This window comes from Culex pipiens, chromosome 1 (genome assembly GCF_016801865.2).
Source record: "Culex pipiens pallens isolate TS chromosome 1, TS_CPP_V2, whole genome shotgun sequence".
NCBI lineage: Eukaryota > Metazoa > Arthropoda > Insecta > Diptera > Culicidae > Culex > Culex pipiens.
In genome coordinates, this window is record NC_068937.1 from 75,064,700 (window position 1) to 75,086,576 (window position 21,877).

Here is a 21,877-nt window from a genome sequence, read left to right on the forward strand (position 1 = left end):
AAAAAAAAAAATTAGGTAACACTAATGGTATTTCTTATGCCAACGTCGTTTCGGGTTCGGGTTCTTCCACGAATTTTAAATCCTCTACCAATCTTCCTGAAATTGGGCAGGTACTTTTTTGCAAAACTCACTGTTTGGTTTGATTCAAACAATGAGTAATGCTACATCCATGATGGAAGCTATCCAGATTGGATTTAAATTTGCGAATGATGTTGTTCTTACCCTGAAGTTTAATCATGGATCTAAGTAATTCCATCAATATTATGAATTTTAATGCTCGCTCTTTAAAAGCGAAAGAAAATGAATTTTTCAACTTTTTACGAGTTCATAACGTGCATGTTGCTGTTATAACCGAAACATTTTTAAAAACTGGCACTTATTTGAAAAGTGATCCAGATTATAAAGTTATAACCAATAACAGAATGAATCGAAATTGCGGTGGAGTTGCAATAGTTATCCACCGTAGTATGACTTATAGTACGTTACGTGACTTTAAGTTAAAAGTTATTGAAAGTTTGGGCATTGAACTTGAAACTTCTTTTGGGAAAATTATGATTGCAGCTGCATATTTGCCTTTCCAATGCACTGGGGAAAATAAAAATTATTTCAAAGGGGATTTGAATAAACTTACTCGGCATAGATCTCGATTGTTCGGCCCCGCCTAAACATAGAAGCAAGCATCTGAAGGAAACTCGATCTATATTTAGACTTCCAATCCCCTCAGGCAAATCAGGGATCAGCGCGTATTTAATATGAGAAGATAGCATGTTTCAACGCTACCGATCAATTTAAGTTAAAAGTTATTGAAAGTTTGGGCATTGAACTTGAAACTTCTTTTGGGAAAATTATGATTGCAGCTGCATATTTGCCTTTCCAATGCACTGGGGAAAATAAAAATTATTTCAAAGGGGATTTGAATAAACTTACTCGGCATAGATCTCGATTTTTGATCATCGGTGATTTTAATGCCAAACACCAATCTTGGAATAATTCAAAAGTAAATTCCAATGGTAAAATTCTATTCAGAGATTGCACTTCTGGTCTTTATTCGGTTTTATACCCGAATGGGCCAACTTGCTTTTCTTCTGTTAGAAATCCATCAACAATTGATTTGATTTTGACAAATCAAAGTCAGTATTGTGGTCCTTTAGTGACTCATGCTGATTTTGATTCTGATCACCTTCCAGTAACTTTTTCACTTTCTCATGGAGCAGTTACCAGACCCAATAGTTCTGTGTTTAATTACCACAAAGCTAATTGGGACAGGTATCAGCATCATATTGAGAATAATTTAAATCATGATTTTGTTTTAGAAACTAAAGCTGATATTGATTCAGCCTTGGAATCTTTAACTAATGCAATTTTTGATGCTAGGAATATTGCTATTCCTAAAGTCCAAGTCAAATTTGATTCTCCCATTATTGATGACGATCTTCAACTTTTGATTCGTCTGAAAAATGTTCGCCGAAGACAGTATCAACGTTCTCGTGATCCTGCACTGAAGCGAATTCAAAAAGATTTGCAAAAGGTTATTGACCACAGATTCACTCTCCTGCGAAATGAAAAGTTCGCAAGAGATGTCGAACAAATTAAACCTTATTCCAAACCTTTTTGGAAACTTTCAAAGGTTCTTAAGAAACCTCAAAAACCAATCCCTTCTTTAAGAGATGGTGATAATATTCTATTAACTAATGGGGAGAAAGCTCAAAAACTTGCTCAGCAGTTTGAGAGTGCTCATAATTTCAACTTAAATGTTTTGAGTCCTATTGAAGATCAAATTTCAATAGAATTTCAGAATATTGTTGAACAAGAATTTTCATCAGATGAAGTTTTTAATACGGATCTGAATGAAATAAAATCTATTATCAAAAAATTTAAAAATATGAAAGCCCCTGGTGAGGATGGCATTTTTTACATTCTAATTAAAAAATTACCTGAAGCAACTTTAAGTAGCTTGGTCAAAATTTGCAACAAATGTTTTGATTTGGCATATTTTCCCAGTAGTTGGAAAAATGCCAAAGTAGTTCCGATTTTGAAACCGGATAAAAATCCTGCTGAAGCCTCAAGCTATCGGCCCATTAGTTTGCTTTCATCTATTAGTAAATTATTCGAAAGAATAATTCTTAATAGAATGATGACGCACATTAATGAAAATTCAATTTTCGCTGATGAGCAGTTTGGATTTCGCCTTGGGCATTCAACTACTCATCAGTTGTTGAGAGTTTCGAATTTGATTCGAAGCAACAAATCTGAGGGCTATTCTACTGGCGCTGCTCTTCTAGACATAGAAAAAGCATTTGACAGTGTTTGGCATAAAGGTTTGATTGCGAAATTGAAAAGGTTTAATTTTCCGATTTATATCGTGAAAATTATTCAAAATTATTTGACGGATCGTACTCTGCAGGTATGTTATCAGAATAGCAAATCTGATCAACTACCTGTACGTGCCGGCGTCCCTCAAGGAAGCATTTTGGGTCCAATTTTATACAATATTTTTACTTCTGACTTGCCTGATTTGCCCCCAGGATGTCAGAAATCACTTTTTGCTGATGATACAAGCATCTCCGCCAAAGGTTGAAGCCTTCGTGTCATCACAAGAAGATTACAAATAAGCTTGGATATTTTCAATTCTTATTTGAAAGAATGGAAAATTACTCCAAATGCTGCAAAAACTCAACTTATTATTTTCCCTCACAAACCAAGGGCTGATTTTCTTAAACCAAAAAGTCATTTCATTATAAAGATGAATGAGGTAAATTTAAAGTGGGAGGATCAAGTGAAATATCTTGGACTTGCTTTTGACAAAAACCTTACTTACAAGGATCACATTGAAAGTATCCAGGTTAAATGTAACAAATATATTAAATGTTTGTATCCACTTATAAACAGAAATTCTAGACTTTGTCTCAAGAATAAACTGTTAACTTTATAAACAAATTTTCAGACCTGCCATGCTTTATGCTGTGCCGATCTGGACAAGCTGTTGCTTAACCAGGAAGAAAAAACTTCAGAGGATTCAGAACAAAATTCTGAAAATGTTTCTGAAACTTCCTCCCTGGTTCAGCACCAGTGAACTTCATCAATTAGCCGAAGTTGACACTTTGGATGTTATGTCCAATAAGATAATTGATGCATTTCGACAAAAATCATTGCAGTCTTCAGCTGCATTGATCCGCTCTTTATATAGTTTATAAGTTAGTTTTAAGATATCCCTTTCCCTTTTGTACATGTAGGACCTCCTACATTTGAAATCACTGAATAGCGAAAGCTACAATATTTCATGAATAAATGAAAATTGCTAGTATTTAAAATTGAGGTGAAAAGTCATCGATTGTGATTGGACACTCAATATTATTTCAACTGAATGAATGTACATGGAAGAAAAAATCTGAATAAAAATAAATTAAAAAAAAATTAAGCCACGGAGCCGGTATTCCAAATTTCATTGAAATGTGTTCTGAAATTTGTTTTAAAATTATTTGTTTCTTCAATAAATTGAAGAACATGCTTGAAGGCCTTCGATACAATTTTCCCATCACTCATCTTTGACGATTTACTTTGATCATCTTTTTTATTTCTGGGGGTGGTAGGTGTTTTGCTGATTATTTAAATACTTATGAATTTTGAAGGATTTTTTTTGATTTACCCATTTTTTATCTTCATTGTTTTTATTTATTTGGATTGTTTTTGGCCGTAGGATAACTGTCATATGAGCAATTCTCTACCAAAACCGGAAATGGATTTTTTTTAATATTTTTTTTTATTTGGCTCAAACTTTGTGGGGGCCTTCCCTATGACCAAAGAAGCTATTTTGTGTCATTGGTTCACCCATACAAGTCTCCATACAATTTTGACAGCTGTCCATACAAAAATGGTATGTATATATTCAAACAGCTGTAACTTTTGAGTGAATTTTCCGATCAATTTGGTGTCTTCGGCAAAGTTGTAGGTATTGTTGAGGACTATTGAGAAAAAATAGGCACGCGGAAAAAAAATTGCAGATTTTTTAATCAACTTTTTTTTCACTAAAACTCAATTTCCCAAAATACGTATTTTTTGATTTTCGAGATTTTTTTATATGTTTTAGGGGACAAAAATCCGCAACTTTTGAGCCATAGAAAAACATGGTCAAAAGATCTTCCGCCGAGTTATGATTTTTTGAAAAAAATGTGATTTTTGGAAAATCGAAATTTCATGCAAAAACAAGTTTGACGTAATTTTTAAAGGCAAAATTGAATTTGCAATCGAAAACTACTTTACAGATTTTTAGAAAAAAAATATTTTAAATTTTTTTAAATCAAGACTGACATTTTAAAAGGGCAAAAAACATTGGATATTACGCCCATTTGAAATGCTAGTCTTGATTTTAAAAAATTCAAAAAAAAATTTTTTGAAAACATCGGAAAATTTTACGAATGTTTCATGTTTTAACATTGAAAATCGGACCATTAGTTGCTGAGATATCGACTTTAGAAAATGGTGGGTTGTTTTGGTGAGAATTAGAAAACAATTTCTTGTTTCTTTTTCTTAAAGCGGTTCTATCTCAGCAACCAGAGGTCCAATCTTCAATGTCTCTTAGACAACTTTATAGCAAATTTTCTGAACTTTTCAAAAAAAAATATTTTCAGAAGTGGTCACTCATGGTCACTATTTTTAAAAATCGAAAAACTGCAAATATTTCGCTAAAATCAAACTTTCGGTGGCTATATCTTGAAAACGGAGCCCTTTATCAAACAATTTGTAAAGTAGTTTTCAATTGCAAATTCAATTTTGCATTAAAAAATAATGTCAAATTTGTTTTTGCAAAAACAACGTCGAAAAACTTCGCTGCACAAGGCAGCTTATCCGTTGTAGATATACTTCATCATCAGCTCACTAAGAGCTTGGAATTGTTCTGCTTTGTTCCGGCAGGCACGAAAGCGCGTGAGCATCTCTCCAGCAAGAGCGAAAAACTCGGGAAGCGTGAAGAGGTCATCTCCGGTGACGTCTGCTTGTCCCGGTGAAGTACCGCTCCCAGAAGCGGCTACTCTAGCGTACGAACCTCCCCAACCGGGAGGGAACGCTGGGTTGGTCGATGGAACCGCTCCGCCGCCAGCTGCTGCAGCGTTCGAGCTCGAAGTCTTCTGAGGTTGGCGGGACGCTGGCGCTTTCTTCTTCTAGTCCTGCTCGAGGTACTTTTTCCGCGCGACAAAGGCACGGAAATTCGCTGTGTGATTTCCAACACAGTTCGCGCACTTGACGCGCGCTTTGTGCTGCTGGGCGTTTTGCCCCAGCTGGTCTTTCCGCGGAAGATTGCACCTTTCGGTGAAGTGGGTCTCACCGCACTTTACGCACCGGGGTGGGAGATTGCAGTTTCTTGAGCCGTGTCCGAATTTCTGACAGCGGTGGCATTGGGCTGCGTCTGCCGAATTCTTCGTATAGAATCGCCACGTCACAAAGAAGCCGTCCAGTGCTTTGATCCGCCGTAGGTCCTGGATTTTGACGGACCCGCGATTGAAGTACAGGAGGTACAAGGTGTACGTACCTGTCACCGTAGTCGATTTTGAGAGCACATTTATCTCTCGAGGCTTTACCTTGACGCTCGTCAGGTGTTCTTCCAGGTCGGAGATCGGGCGATCCGGATATCCCTGAAGGACGATCTTCACTGGGACCTTCTCTGCAGCACTTCTAAAAATTTTCATCAAACTGGCAACACGATTCTGATTTTGAGTGAAGTGTGAAAGAGAGAGTACCAGAGTAAACAAACTTCTTGCTCACTCTTGCAGTCACACAGTCAGGATTTTTTTTGTACAGAAATTGTTTTTTAATATGTATTTAGGTGTTTTATCATATAAGTTTCTGATATTTTCAGATATTTTTTCCATTTTTCATTTATTATATTATACGTTTTCAGTTTTTACAGAATAATCCATCGTCTCAATGACGGAGAACTTCAAGCAGCCGTCCCCGCGAGTCCCGCTCGGGTGTTGCTTCAGTGGTTGGCCCACAAGAAGTCCGGAATTTGCAAGAGGCAGTGGCACCGAGTTTCAGGACAGATTCAGATGCACTGTCGAAGACTATGACCCGCATGACGTCATCAGCAAAAACGGAGAATGAGCTAGGTTGCTACCCTAAACCGGGAGGGAGTTGTTTTGGTTTACGTGTGACGTGCTTGGCAAATAAATGTAAAAATAAATAAATTCACTTTCATTTAAAATGGAGACATTAGTTTTATAAGCATTTATGTGATGACAAGAAATTTCAATAAAAAGAAGTATATGTCCATTCATATGAAGTACATGGCTCAGGAACAACCACCACATCGGCGACGTCAACTTCATCACTTCTGGAATACCAACATTACAAAAATAATTCAATCGGTAAAGCAGCTGTGTAGGCAAACCAAAAATAGAATTGAGAGTGTGTACGGAAAAGGCGGTGAAGAGGGAGATAGATCTCGAGATAGATACACTTTTGCTCTCGCTTTTTTTTTAAACACCGCAGGGGTGGACAGAAACAGTCGAGGCCAGCACTTAACCAGCCGAGTAAAGTCCAAAAGCGGCCACTATTCAGCACTATAGTAGCTGTTATTGCTGAAGTAAAAACTGTTTAGCTTTTACTCGCAGCTCTGAAAGCGCATTAAGGGCCAAACAGTGACCGGGTTTAAGTGCTGAATGGTTACTTGGGTTGTATGGGTGAACCAATGACGCAAAATAGCTAATTTGGTCATAGGAAAGGCCCCCACAAAATATTAGCCAAATAAAAAAAAAATACAAAAAAATGGTCGAAATCGGCCGATTTCGTAGAGAGTTGCTCATATGATAACTTCCCCTCTTGACGAAATAATTAGACCCGTATTTTTTTGTTTGGCCATTAGGGTGCCCTACGCCGTGTCCGCAAAATGGCCATTTTAGAAAGATGGGAAGTTATTCTGGATGGTTATCCTACGGCCTATGGCCGCCATTTTCATGGCATCCAGGATGACTTACCCAGGATAACTTACCCGATTTACATTTTTTGTTTACACTGAAAGAAAAGCACATAGTAATATCACATGTTTTACACATGAATATGCCCCACTGAAAGAAAGACATATAGCAATATCACATGTTTTACACGTGATTCTGCCCCATACGACGTTTCTTGTGAATGTCATGTGCAAATCACTTGAACAAAATTCATCGCGCGACGCGGTAGATTCAACAACAGATGAGCCATCCCCCTGTAACGCGTAACGCAAGGCCGCAAGGTCTTTTTGCAAATTTTTATGAGTGCCTATATGAAAATTTTGCGTTACGTATCAGAATTTTTCAGAACACACCCCCTCCCCCAATTTTCGTAACATTTCGTAACAGACACCGACACCCCCTCCCCCCCTAACTGCGTTACGTAATAAAAGAACGCTCCCAATATGTAAAGAACTTGAAAAAATGTAATCGCGCGACACTGTGAATCCATGTACAAAACACGTTAATTTTACATGGAAGCTCACATGACCTTGTAATGCTTGGCTCATGAATATGATATGAATTTGTAGTAAAAATCAAATGTTTTTTTCAGTGACTTTCATATGTTTAATTAAAGAGTTTAGTTTTTAGTATTTTTTCAACCCGATTTATTTAGAAAAAAACAGTTAAATTTATCACGCACAAATCTATTTTTTTTATATAGCGCACATAAGCCACTTTCATGCTGCGCCGTATGTTCCCGAGCATGGGTAAATAGCAAGGGAAATGCGTAATAATACCTTTCTCTGGTATCGATACCAAATTTTGGTATTCCTGGACCCTTTAAAATTTGTCTTAAGGATTATGCAATAGCAAAATATGGTATCATACCAATTTAAGGTATTGTTTTAATATTGCACCACATTTTGGTATTCTTTTGGTATTACAGTATTTTATCAAATTCCTCTGAGACTATGGGAAAATTTTGACCAATTTTGACAAAATAATTAATTTTGCGCTAAAATCATGTCTCAAAGCGAATGCTTTCATTGAAAACCGGAAATGTCAACCTTGATTTTAAACATTTTTGATATACCCCCTAAAGAAATTACTTGAAACTGTGGAAAATTTTCTAAGTCAGGATGGCACATTTTGGTATTATTTTGGTATTAAAGTGTTTTATCAAATTCCTCTGAAACTATGGGAAAATTTTGACCAATTTTGACAAAATAATTAATTTTGCGCTAAAATGATGTCTCAAAGCGAATGCTTTTATTGAAAACCAGAAATTTCAAACTTGATTTTAAACATTTTTGATATACCCCCTATAGAAATTACTTGAAACTGTGGAAAAGTCAGGATGGCACATTTTGGTATTATTTTGGTATTGAAAGGTTTCATCAATTTTCTCTGAAACTATGGAAATTTTTTAAAATTTTTGACGGGATAATTAATTTTGCGCTAAAAGGACTTGAAACCCAAAAATGTTAAAGCTGATTTAATTTTTTTTGTGATATACCCACTAATATTTTTTTTCAAAACACGTTGAAATTTCTCTAAGTCGGGATAACCAAATACTTTGAAAAACGATCGAACCATGTTATTCCAAAGGTAAAATAATACCACAAAATAAAACCATTTCAATACCAAGTTGAGGTCTTCTGGATTTTTGAACATTGCTTGAATACCAAAACTTGGTTTTGCCATGGTTTTATTTTTAGGTATTCCCGCGCACTTGGAAAATCAGATTTTGGTATTCCTGTGGTCTTCCACATATCGGCGACCAGAGGAAAGCAGAAGTCGGAAGTGAGAATGAAAACGCGAGAATTTACAGTTAAGACTAACTAACGTTTATTTGTTGTAAAAAACACGACTGATCGAGTTGATCGCAAAACTGGTTCTGAGGACGATCGACGAGTCGTCAAAGAAGGAGAGCTCGTCGTCGTCGTCATCGTGGTTGCCAGAAGGGCCTAGGATGTGCGCAGACTTGATGTGGACAGCGCAGATTTCAACACTCCTCCTCGATGGACAGCAGCAACGCCTACGCCAGCAGCCCGAGCGTTCCGCAGAACTGCCCAAGCTTCAACGGTCCCAGGGGCTTGGTGAAGAGATCGGCTACCATCCGGTCCGTCGGACAGTACTCCAACGCAATCTGCTTCGTGACGCACAGTTCCAGCACGAATTTCTGTCTGGTGTCGATATGCTTCGATCTCCTGCTGGCCCGCTCCGTCTTCACGAACGCTAGACAACCTTGATTGTCCTCCTTCATCAGCGTGGGAGTCTGTTGTTGTTCGCCGAAGTCTCGCAGCAGTTGTCGCAACCAGATCGCTTCCTGGCAGGCCTCGCTGAGGGCGACATACTCTGCCTCCATGGACGACAGCGTGACGCACGATTGCTGACGGCTTGCCCACGAGATTGCTCCTCCTCCAAAGGTGAAAACAAAGCCGGACGTTGAGCGTCTGTTTCCTGGATCGCCAGCCCAGTCTGCATCCGAGTGCCCAACTAGTGCTTCCCCAGGCTCGCCGCCCAGTCGAAGATAGTACTCCCTCGTCGCTTTTAGATACCGGAGCACACGTTTTGCCGCGGTCCAGTCGGCTTCATTGGGCGCGCTGAACTTGCGCCCAAGAATTGCCGCACCGACCGCAACGTCCGGTCTAGCAGTACAGGCGATGTACATCAGTCCACCTACCAAGCTCCGGTACTTCGTCTGGTCTCCAAAGGGCGTACTCGGTTCTTCGGCTTTGAGGTACCCGGGGTCCATGGGTGACTTCGTGGTTTTCGCTTGCTCCATCCCAAACTTCGTGAGCAATTTGTCAATGTGGTTCTTCACCCGTACCTTGTAGCACCCGTCGTCGCGTTTCACCTCCATGCCCAGGAAGTGCTTGGCACTCCCCAAGTTGGTCAGCTCGAACTCTCTCTGTAGGCACCGGAAGATCCGGTCGATGTCAGCCTCCCGCGTCGAGCCAACGAGCAAGTCGTCGACGTAAACAAGCAGCAACACAGTTGTTCCGCCTTGCTGCATCCGGTACAAACATGGATCTGCGTCCGCGGCCTTGAACCCCTGCTTCGTCAGCACTTCGTTGAGTTTCCGGTTCCAGCACCGAGCGGATTGGCGCAAACCGTAAATGCTGCGCTGAAGTCTGTACACGAGCTCCTCCTTTCCCAGCGCTGTACGGCCGGGAAGTGCTGCCAACTCCTGCATCGCCTTCCGCCACTCGGGTTTCTTCATGGCTTCCTTGTAGTTCTCCGGCTCTTCGACCGCACACGATGCCACGCCGACCTCGTACTCGTCCAGATGTTTCGGCAGCTGGATGGACCGCTTCGGTCGACCGCCGCCGGCGCCGTCCGCGCCCCCGGTTGGTGCCGGGTAATCCTCGGGATCTTCTTCAGGAACTGCGTCTTGAAGATCACTCACTGTTTCGTCCCCTTCATTTTCTTCTTGAGGCTCTTCTTCCAGCTTTTCCCCACACGGCAGCAACTCGATCTCCTCCTCAGCAGCTGGCGTTTCCGCGGCAGGTCGTTCCGCGGGCGGCCCCACGGTTGGTTCTTCCTCTGCAGGCGGCACCGCGGCTGTTTCCCCCACGGCAGGCGGCCCCGCGGCTGGCAACTCCACTTGAGAACTCCTGTTGCTCAACTCGATGAACTTGGCGTCGCACTTTCTCAATTCTTTGCTGTCGAATCCGTTACCTCCGTCCAAACGGTTGATCTGCATCTTCCGGCAGGTCCGGTTCTCCGTCCACCGCACCTTGATCCTGTCCACGGCCTCCGATGTGCATCGACTGACGTCGTCGATGAGGTGCATGACGTAACGCTTGACAGTTTGTGTTGACATTTGTATCGGGCCGCACAAGTCTGTACGCACGATGTCCAAAATCTGCGTCGAATTTCTTTCGGTCACTGGCGAGAAGGGGGCTTTGACAGATTTCCCCTCCAGACAACATTCGCAAACGAACCGATTGCCACAGTCACGCACTTTCATCCCGGTGGCCAGTTGTTCATTGTTGATACGTTCGGCAGCTACCAAGTCACGGTGGCCCAGCCGCCGGTGCCATAGGTGTTGGCAACTCTCCGTGTGCTGCCGTGCGGATGCTTCTGCCAGGCACAGGAAGTACATCCCGCCGCGACGATCTCCGGTTGCCTCCACACGCCCGCTGGGGTCCGAAATCTGGCAGCCGACGTCGTCAAAGAACACTTTGAGGCCGTTGTGCGCCAGCTTGGACACGGATATCAAGTTCGTTGACAAGCCGGGCACAAACTTAACCTCTTTCACCTCTATTTTCACCACATCTTCTTCACCGTCTAGGCCAAACAACACAACACTGCCTTCACCTAGAATTTGCGTCTTCTTCCCGTCGGCGAGCGTGATCCAGCCGCCGGCAAACTCTCGGAGAGAGGTGAAAATCGACCGATCGCTCGTCATGTGTGCACTCGCGCCGCTATCGATCACCCAGCCAGCCCTTTCGTCACCGGGGTCACCGGCCGTGAACGCGACCGCTTTTGCGTCACTGTGAGCCGCCTTGGCTCTGCCGTGTTCTTCTTTCTTCGCTGGCGTGACACTTCTTCTTCTGCCCAATCGACAATTGCGCATCAAATGTCCGGACTTCTTGCACTGGTAGCACACTTTTTCACACTGCTCGGCCGACCGCATGGCCTTTTCCACTTTCAGCTCACCGCCGCCATCGCGCTCCTGCCGACGATGGTACTCGTCCGACAGCTTGGACTTGACCGTGTCCAGCGTCAGGTCCTTGTCCGACTGCAGGTCCAGCGCCGCTACCAGGTGGTCAAACGATGACGGCAGACTGCGGAGCAGCATGCACACCCGGACATCGCTGGCCAGGTCCATGCCGGCCTCTTGCAAACGATCGAACAAATCGTCCAACTCCAACACGTGCTGTTCGAGGTCACCGCGTTCGGTGAGATTCGTCGAACATAACCTCTTCAAAAGGCTTACTCGAAACGACCGAGTCGTTTTCAGGTGGTACGCTTTCAGCTTGTCGTACACTTCCTTCGCGTGGGTGCTGCCCTTCACGATCGGGAACTGGTTGTCCTCAATTAACAGCAGGATCGTTGACCGCGCCTTCCGGTCCTGTGCGACCCACTCCGGCTTCCGGGCGTCCCCGACCGGGATGGCGTCCGTCACGACGGACCACATGTCTTCGCGGGAAAGCAGCGCTTCGATCCGGATGTTCCAGGTTTGCCAGTTCCGGCCATTCAGCTTCTGGATGGCGAACTTTTCCGCCATTTTGTTCACTTCCGGTATGGAACACAAAGGCACAGACAAACAATAGTATCTTAAAAAAAACTTTTTTCCACCGCGGGAACAAAGAAAACCACGCGGTTTTTCTTTTTAACAACCGAACCTTCTATTCCGACTCTGCTGGGCCCATAACCTATCGGCGACCAGAGGAAAAACAGAAGTCGGAAGTGAGAAGGAAAACGCGAGAATTTACAGTTAAGACTAACTAACGTTTATTTGTTGTAAAAAACACGACTGATCAAGTTGATCGCAAAACTGGTTCTGAGGACGATCGACGAGTCGTCAAAGAAGGAGAGCTCGTCGTCGTCGTCATCGTGGTTGCCAGGATGTGCGCAGACTTGATGTGGACAGCGCAGATTTCCACACCACATACATGATTTTGGTATGATTTCATGGTATTTTACCATCTATTACTGGGCAACCAAGAGCACATTTCGGTCGCTGGTATTTGCACAAGAAACACCAAAATTTGGTATTTTCATACCATTTTTAGTGCAACAGTTGCAGTTAGTGAAAAAACGGAAATGATCCATATGCAACAGCCAAATCTACTCACATGATGATTCCATGTTGTTCTTAGTGATATTCTTCATCACATCGAATGCATTTGTCATTGACGGCCTGTGCTTGAAGTTCTTGAAGATTCTAAAAAATAACAAGATTGAAAAATAAGTGTTATTAAAATGAAACTGGATTGAAATTCATTAAAATTCAATAATCTGTCGATTTACTCGTTTTTTGAAGTATTTGGTTATCCCAACTTAGAGAAATTTCAACGTTTTTTTTTAAATCTTAGTGGGTATATAAAAAAAATTGAAAATCAGCTTTAATATTTTTGGGTTTCAAGTAATTTTAGCGCAAAATTATTTATCTCATCAAAATTTATAAAAAAAATTCCCATAGTTTCAGAGGAATTTGATGAAACCTTTAAATACCAAAATAATACCAAAATGTGGCATCCTGACTTGAATTTTTTTCCACAATTTCAAGTCATTTCTTTAGGGGGTATATCAAAAATGTTTAAAATCAAGTTTGAAATTTCCGGTTTTCAATGAGGGCATTCGCTTTGAGACATCAATTTAGCGCAAAATTAATTATTTTGTCAAAATTGGTCAACATTTTCTCATAGTTTTAGAGGAATTTGATAAAACACTGTAATACCAAAATGTGTCATCCTGACTTAGAAAATTTTCCACAATTTCAAGTCATTTCTTTAGGGAATATATCAAAAATGTTTAAAATCAAATTTGCAATTTCCGGTTTTCAATGAAAACATCCGCTTTGAGACATCATTTTAGCGTAAAATTAATTATTTTGTCAAAATTGGTCAAAATTTTCTCATAGTTTCAGAGGAATTTGATAAAACACTGTAATACCAAAAGAATACCAAAATGTGGTGTTCGACCATTGACAAATTCTGCAATTTTGCAATATCAAAACAATACCTTAAATTGGTATTGTGGCATCGGCGCACCCCTTGACGGCCTCACCAACACAACCGCACGGATGCGCGAGCTGTCAGGACAAGAAGTGTCGCAGCGACGAACCGTTACACACGTCGCGATAATCGCTCTCGGATTAATAATAAAATTAGTTTAACTAAAACCGCTTAAGTAATCGTTTATTCCGTCCGACCGATAAAGATCTCCACAAAGGTGACCCCAAGCGCGAATTTCGTGGAGAATCGCGTATTTTTGGTGTTTTTCCAAACATTTGTTCGACACCAAAACCGCTTCCCGGCGCCATATTGTTTTTACGCTCTGGAAACGAACAAGATGGCCACCAACCCGGATGCAGATGCTTTTTTCGACGCGGAAGAGAACCACGCGGCAGTGGCATCCGTTTCGGTCAAGCTACCGGAATTTTGGCGAAGCGATCCAGCAATGTGGTTTGCTCAAGCCGAGGCCCAGTTCGCTCTGGCTAGGGTGACCACGGACGGCACCAAGTACAACCACATTATTGCCAAAGTGGATCAAACCGTCTTGCGCCATGTCTCGGACATCGTGGCGGACCCTCCGGTAAACGGCAAATACGACGCCATCAAGGCCAGACTCTTGAGCCGCTTCGAAATGTCCGCGCAAGAGAAGCTGGAAAAGCTGTTGAACGCGTGCGATTTGGGCGACATGAAACCAACGCACCTGCTGCTTGCCAAGATGCAAGACCTGGCATCGGGGCTCAAGGTGGACGAAAACCTCATGAAGATGCTGTTCCTGAACCGGCTGCCGCCGAACATTCGACCGATCCTGTCTATCCACGACGGTACACTCGCCAAGTTAACCGAGATGGGGGACAAAATGGTTGACTCCGGCCACTCCCACGTTGCGGCCACGCAGGCTGCTGCTCCCAACAGTGACAACATCAGCGAGCAGCTGGCGTACCTAAAAGCCGAGATCCGGAAGCTCAAGACGTCCAGCGGCAGCCGGAGCCGATCGACCTCGCGCGCCCGTTCCACCAGCGAGGAACGAACCCGCGACCTGTGCTGGTACCACTTTAAGTACGGCGACCGAGCCCGGCAATGCCGCGAACCGTGCAAGTTTTCCGGTTCAAAAAACTAAGTGGCCGCCCGTCTCTTGCGGGAGAGGTGGGCGCAGCACAGGGAAGCCGCCGACTCACAATACTGGACCGAACGAACCAAATACGCTTCTTGATCGACACAGGCTCGGACGTATCGATCATTCCCGCCACCGCCAAGGAAAAGACCCAGCAACCGATCCCGTTTCTGCTCCACGCTGCAAACAACACCAACATTCGAACGTTTGCCACCAAATTTTGGCATACCAATTTGGGCTTGCGTCGGAATTTTTCGTGGAACTTTCTAGTTGCCGACGTTGGTGTGGCAATCATCGGAGCGGACATCCTCTCGTTCTTCGGGCTGGTGGTTGATCTTAAAAATCGGCACCTCATCGATTCGACAACGAACCTCAAGGCTTTGGGGGGCATTGAGTGCTCGCCTTTGTGCGGAGTGACAACAATCAACTCGGACCACACGTTCAAAGAGCTTCTTGCCGAGTTTCAGGCGATCACCCGACCATCGACACTGCGAGCGGACATCCGGCATGATGTCCAACACCACATCGTGACCAAAGGCCCGCCAGCTGCAAGCAAGGCAAGAAGGTTAGCTCCGGACAAGCTCGAAGCGGCGAAGCGGGAGTTTCAACTAATGATGGAGCTTGGGATTTGCCGTCGATCGAGTAGCTGCTGGGCGAGTCCGTTGCACTGCGTTCCCAAAAAGAACGGACAACTCCGATTCGTAGGGGACTATCGCCGCCTGAACCACGTCACCGTCCCCGACAAGTATCCTGTTCCACACATCCACGACCTCCTGAACTCGTTCCATGGTAAGTGCATCTTCACTGCTATCGATTTAGAAAGAGCTTACCATCAGATCCCGGTGCACGAAGAGGGCGTCGCCAAGACGGCCGTGATCACCCCGTTTGGCTTATTTGAGTTTACGAGGATGCAATTTGGGCTGTGCAACGCTGGACAAACCTTCCAGAGATTCATGCACAAACTATTCGGAGACCTCGAATTTGTGGTGATTTTTATGGACGACATTTGTATCGCTTCGTCGTCCCCCGAGGAGCACCGTAGCCACGTTCGAACTGTGTTTGAACGGCTCCAAGCAAATGGGCTGGTCATCAACCTACCGAAATGTAAGTTCGCCCAGCGTGAGGTCGAGTTTCTCGGCTACGTCATTGGAAAAGACGGCGTGCGGCCGCTCCCCAGTCGCGTCGAAGCAGTTCTCAACTACCAGCGCCCAAACACCGTTCGGGAGCTGCGAAGGTTCTTGGCACTCGTGAACGGGTACAAACGTTTCGTACGGCAAGCCACGGATATGCAAGCAGCGCTACGGGAACTGATCAGTGGGAACAAGAAGAACGACACAACGCCCGTTGCCTGGAACGAGCAGTTGGAACGGGCATTCGACGATTGCAAAACGGCCTTAGCTGAAGCAGCACTCCTCTACTATCCAGACTCTTCCAAGCCGTTGGGACTGATGGTGGACGCCTCGAACACGGCCGCCGGAGCAGTGTTACAGCAATTCTCAGAGGGGTCCTGGCAGCCTCTAGGATTCTTCTCGGAGAAGTTCAACCACGCTCAACGGAACTACTCAACCTTCGGCCGGGAGTTGCTGGCGATGAAAATGGCGGTCAGGTACTTCAGGCATTTGCTGGAAGGGCGAACGTTCGTAATTTACACGGATCACAACCCACTAACACACGCTTTCACATCAAACCCTCCAAGTCGCCTTGCCCACGAAGACCGTGCCTTACAGTACATCTCGCAGTTCACGACCGACGTTCGTCACATAAGCGGCAGAAAGAACGTGGTGGCGGACGCGCTTTCGAGAGTAGATGCTATAAACCTGCCAACCCCAATCAACTACGAAGTCGTTGCTGCCGATCAGGAGAGCGACGAAGAACTACAGATGCTGCTCAAATCGAAATCCACTTCAATGCGACTGGAAAAGAAGTTGGTTGGGAAGAGCTCCCGCGCGCTGTATTGCGACACGTCCCTGATGAACTCAGTGCGGCCGTACATACCCAAAACACACCGCCGTGCTATCCTGGAACAACTGCACGGAATTTCGCACCTGGGGGTACGGGCTACACAGAAGTTGATTGCTTCCCGATTTGTGTGGCCGAGCATGAAGAAAGAAATCGCCAAGTTCGTCAAAAGCTGCGTCTCGTGTCAGAGTTCGAAAATCCATCGTCACACGGTGGCACCTCTGGGCTCGTTCGATCTACCGAAGTGCCGTTTCAGTCACATACACATTGACTTCGTCGGACCGCTTCCACCCTCTAACGGCTGCACCTATCTTCTCACAGTTGTAGATCGTTTCACGCGCTGGCCGAGGCGATACCCCTAGAGGACATGACAGCGCTTTGGTTGCCCGGAAACGATCTCGTCGGACCAAGGCCGCCAATTCGAGTCGGAGCTGTTCGGCGAGCTGGCCGCCATCCTCGGATCTTCGCACACCCGAACTACCGCTTACCACCCGCAAGCCAATGGCTTAGTCGAGCGCTTCCACCGTAAACTTAAGGAAGCCCTGAAGTGCGGTGATCCAGCAACCTGGTGGTTCAGGCTGCCACTGATACTGCTAGGCCTGCGGACGGCGATCAAGGAGGACATGCAGTGTTCACCGGCCGACCTGGTGTACGGCCAAGCGTTGCGAGTTCCGGGAGAATTTTTCGACGCAGCCCATAACGACGTGAATCGTACAGATTTTGCCAAGGACCTGCACAAATTTTTCGACGGCATACGACCAACGAAGACGCAGCATCACGCCAAGGAAAAAGTTTTCGTCAGCAAGCGCCTCACGGACTGCACGCACGTGTTCGTACGATTCGACGCTGTCAAGAAACCTCTTCAGAGACCGTATGATGGCCCTTACGCCGTGCTGCAGAAACACGACAAGTTTATGGACGTCGACGTCAAGGGTAAGAGTCAAAGCATCTCAATCGACCGTCTGAAACCCGCGTACGTCGCAGACAACACGGACGAAGAATACCAGCAGACACCAAAAACTCTAGTTACACCATCCGGTCATCGTGTGCGATTCCTGGTGTAACTGGGGGGGCACCTGTGGCATCGGCGCACCCCTTGACGGCCTCACCAACACAACCGCAAGGACGCACGAGCTGTCAGGACAAGAAGTGTCGCAGCGACGAACCGTTACACACGTCGCGATAATCGCTCTCGGATTAATAATAAAATTAGTTTAACTAAAACCGCTTAAGTAATCGTTTATTCCGTCCGACCGATAAAGATCTCCACAGTATGATAGCACATTTTGCTCTTGCATAATCCTTAAGACAAATTTTAAAGGGTCCATGAATACCAAAATTTGGTATTGATCCCAGAGAAAGGTATTATTACGCATTTCCCTTGTTATTTACCCATGCTCGGGTTTGAGCAATACCGTGTCCACGCGATCCGTATATCTTGATGGTTTTCCCATGGCGGACTCCGGGAAGCACCGCTTGCAATCATTGGCCGGAGTAGAGCTGTTGTCGCCGACCGCCGAATCATAGCGAATGTTCCGGTGAGCTTTCGGATCATTGGGTCGGATGAGCGGATTCTGAAGCAGACCTTGAGCTGGAATTTGATTCCTGTAAAAAAATAGACGAAATATGATCTTTTTTTTTTTAATTTTATGAAACTTTACTGGTCCGTTTTTGTTTATACTTACTGCTCCGTTGATTTTGCACTTCTCAGAGCTTTTTATAAACAAATATTTAAAAAACGCAGACTTTTTTAAGCCGACAAGTAAAAACAACCATCTTCGTCCGTGGCCATCATACTTCTGGAAAAAATTTTGCCACATACTTAAACATTTGGAACTAACGTGATTTTCACGTTGAAACCAATGGATAAGTCCAATGGGGCAAATCTAAGTGCTTTTATTATGAAACTCACGTGAAATCCACTCGAAACAAACGTGAAGGGTTTTTCGCAATCAATCAGCTGGCTTCAAATGATTTTCAAATCCAATTGACATGTGAAACACGCGCAGGTCAAAGGAAAAGCACAGACAAACAGACGTGAATCCTAGTTGATTTTTTCAAAAAATCCATCGTCCCCACAAGAAAATTCAAAATTGGGCTGCACACTAGCGCGATCTGCAGTCCTGTTGCGGAAACCTCATCGTTTCAATAATAGTGGAATGTACCCTCTTCCCCTTATCCGATTAAGCGTGTACAAAAGAAAAATGACGTTTGTATGTTGTTTATGCAATTAAACCGAGGGGCAGGACACAGTTAATCAATCATGTTTACACTAATTAATTAGCGCTGATTTTCGTCAACTAGCTAATTGATTAGCGCTGATTTGACATTCCATTCCCATCTCATGTTGAGTTATCTTGGCGTTGAGAAAAGTCATTTTGACAGCTTAAAAATGTCTCTATCTTTGATCTGAACCGCAGGAAAACACTAAACTTTAAAAGTAATCTGTTGTGCGGTTTTATTCGGTGCAGGCAGGTTCCAGGCACAGCCGGAGCATGGATTTCGGCGTGACCTCAACCAGTAGCAAATTCTCGTTGGAGGCCTGCTGAATCCGGCCAACTTGGTGCTGCAGAAGAAGGAGACCAATGATAAGAAGCTGTCGGCGAAAGGTCGGAAGATTTTGGCCAAACGAGAGCAGGAGGAGCTCGGATAGATGCAGCAGGCCTGCCAGATGCGGAAGCTGGACGACGCGATCGACAGGCAGGACATGTCCCATGATGTTGTAGGGACCAAAAAAGCTGACCTAGGTCAAACAGATCAAGTGTGCAACATCTACTACCGCGGCCAAACTCCCGCCTGTCTCTCTTCCACAAGCGATCCCTTGTTCAAGAAGGGCTTGATTGACGGGGTAATGAGGACTCCGGCTCCGAAATGGACGCCTTTTTCGACGTCGGAATACCGACATGTTTGGCATTCTCCCAGCCACCGATGTCGGTTTGTCTTTCGCGTCTCATCATCCTGAATGACGAGTTTCAAGTTCTACTGCTGCAGTTTTGTTCCGGTGACAACATACTTTTTGCCCTCGCCCTTGATCAAAAGGCCGGCGGATGTACCGCAGCGTGGTGCTGGTGTGGTGGAGGTGACATCGTCTGCAAGGTCATCGTTTGCGTTTCGATGGATTTTTTCTAGAAATCGTCCAAGCGTTGTCGCGTCGGATGAAAGCGGATCTGCACGTAGATCATGGGTTACGGTCGAGCTGAGGTACAAGATGGTCTTTTCTGTGAAGGTTTGGTGGAGAAGATTCCGCGGGTGTGATGGTTGTCGTAGAAGTGAATGTGGGATCACATGACACAGTAGCATGACATCGGGCTCCACGTCCCAATAATGCCTTTTGCATGAGAACATTTTTCTTGTTTTTTTTTCAAATTTAGATTAATTCCTATTTAGTAAAACATTAAACAAATTTCCAACCCTTAGTTGGGGTTTTGCTTGATCAGCGCTTCATACAGCCTCCTCGCTGGTCTTGACCCGCAGCAACACCGACGTCGGCGGTGGTTTCATCTCCGGAATGCACACCATCGTGACGTTGTTCTTGCCAATCCCCTGCACCGGCACCGCCTTGTTAAGAATGATGTTAAGCAAAATCTGGCCGATGCTGGTGTCAGCCCGCACCAGGGTCCACCTTTTGGATGTGCAGCGTTCCGATGCCACGGTCCGAGTAGTTGCCGTCGGCTTTGACGAACAGTTTGCACCGCTTAGAGAAGATGCTGTCCTTGTCCATGACCGGCGTGAACTCTACCTTGGACGGTTCGTCCACGTCGTCATTGGCGGTGGCCTTTTCGTCCGGCTTACTGTCTTCGGTGGGTTTGCCCACGTTGGGGAAGCTGAGGACGGTTCCGGTCGAGGAACTTGTCGATCCAATCCCGAAGCTGAATGGTTTGGCTGCAGCTGGAGTCGGTGCCACGGTCGTGTTTGTCGTCGTCGCTGGTGCGTCGCCTTTGTGGCCGTTGATTCCTTTGTGTCCACCTTGCTGCTATACTCTCCTTGGCCTCGATCTCATCCAGATACTTTTCGTGATTTTGAAGATCGGCGTCAACTTGCACACCGGATTCCCTTGACCTTCTCCGAAATCCAAGTGGCCACGCCCAGGTTGAACGCCTTCACGTTGGCAGCAAACTCCTCATCCCCGGTGCCCTTGCGGGTGGAGCCTGTGTGTCCTCCTTCGGAGGGCTTCCAACCCCGAAAAAGACCTGCTTGCTCGGGTTGGTCGTGACAAAGATGCTGGCTCCAAGCGCGGACATCGTGGCCACAGCGAAAGCGAAAATGGACTGGCTCCTTCCTCGGCCGGTTTCAACGCCTGTGTCTACGTCACCCCAGCAAATCCCTTGAACGCACCAAACACCGACGACGATACACCGCTGCCCGCGGAATCTGTACTGGCGACTCCGTTTTTATGATGCTTTTTTTCAGCTCGGGTCCTCCTCCCCCTCCTCGTTCCAGTTCCTGACGGGGCAAGTATCCCCTGATTTCACGAAGCCGTGACTGCGGTCGGCCGGAAGGGCCGGAAGAAGACCACACGTAGACTTCGTTCCGAACCAGGTTGGCCACTTAAATTTCCAAACGTTTACTTTACGTTTGTTTTGTTTTGATGTTTTGACGTTTGTCCGTCAGCCCAAGATAAAATTTGAAGGGTAGGAATACGCTAATTGATTAGCGATAATCCTAATCAACTAATCGTAAATTCTAATTAACTAAACGATTATTTTTAATCAATTAGGGCTTGTGTCTCACCCCTCGAATTAAACATTGTTATGTTCGAGGGTAAGTTTTTTTTGAATCAGACAAATTATCGGGAAAAATGCTGCCAAAGTTCCACGCGATGGCGTCAAAGAATGCAAATTAAACAGTTGCTGCACCAGAAACATTGCATTGTGGTATCCTCTTTCGTACGGCGTTCCGCAGCAGATTCCACTCCGCGGTCCGGAACAGACATGAACCATCATTTGTACAGGGTGACAAAGGCAGGTCAAAAGGCCTTGGCTAAAGTGAACAAGGAGGAGCTAGGAAAGAATACTTTTGTGTTTATTTTAAACGGAGCATGAGCAGCATGAGTATGAGCATGAGCATGAGCATGAGCATGGTTGACTGCCAATGAGCTGCTACTCCGTTATTGACAGATCAGCTGAAGTTACACAATGAACCAACAGATGAGTAGTGGGAGCTAATCATCCTCACTGTATAACCCC

The 21,877-nt window shown here is 44.9% G+C and overlaps 1 protein-coding gene and 1 pseudogene across 1 annotated transcript; one reads left to right on the top strand and one right to left on the bottom strand.

The window, feature by feature from the left end:
• The first annotated feature begins 13,958 nt into the window (after window positions 1–13,958).
• On the top strand, window positions 13,959–17,755 carry LOC120431770 (uncharacterized). The gene is made up of 4 exons (XM_039596888.1): window positions 13,959–14,724; window positions 14,841–16,338; window positions 16,429–16,880; window positions 17,103–17,755. Exons 1-4 carry the CDS (start codon window positions 13,959–13,961, stop codon window positions 17,753–17,755), a joined length of 3,369 nt encoding a protein of 1,122 aa, XP_039452822.1.
• Window positions 17,756–19,876: 2,121 nt separating this feature from the next.
• LOC120431771 (nuclear pore complex protein Nup50-like) lies at window positions 19,877–21,159 on the bottom strand (annotated as a pseudogene).
• Between the last annotated feature and the right edge of the window lie 718 nt (window positions 21,160–21,877).

Coding starts and splice junctions, on each gene's coding strand:
- LOC120431770 (XM_039596888.1), top strand. CDS start 13,959: ATGGCCACCAACCCGGATGCAGATGCTTTTTTCGACGCGGAAGAGAAC. Junction 14,725..14,840: donor CGAACCGTGCAAGTTTTCCG/GTTCAAAAAACT, acceptor TGATCGACACAG/GCTCGGACGTATCGATCATT. Junction 16,881..17,102: donor AAGCTGCGTCTCGTGTCAGA/GTTCGAAAATCC, acceptor CGTCGGACCAAG/GCCGCCAATTCGAGTCGGAG.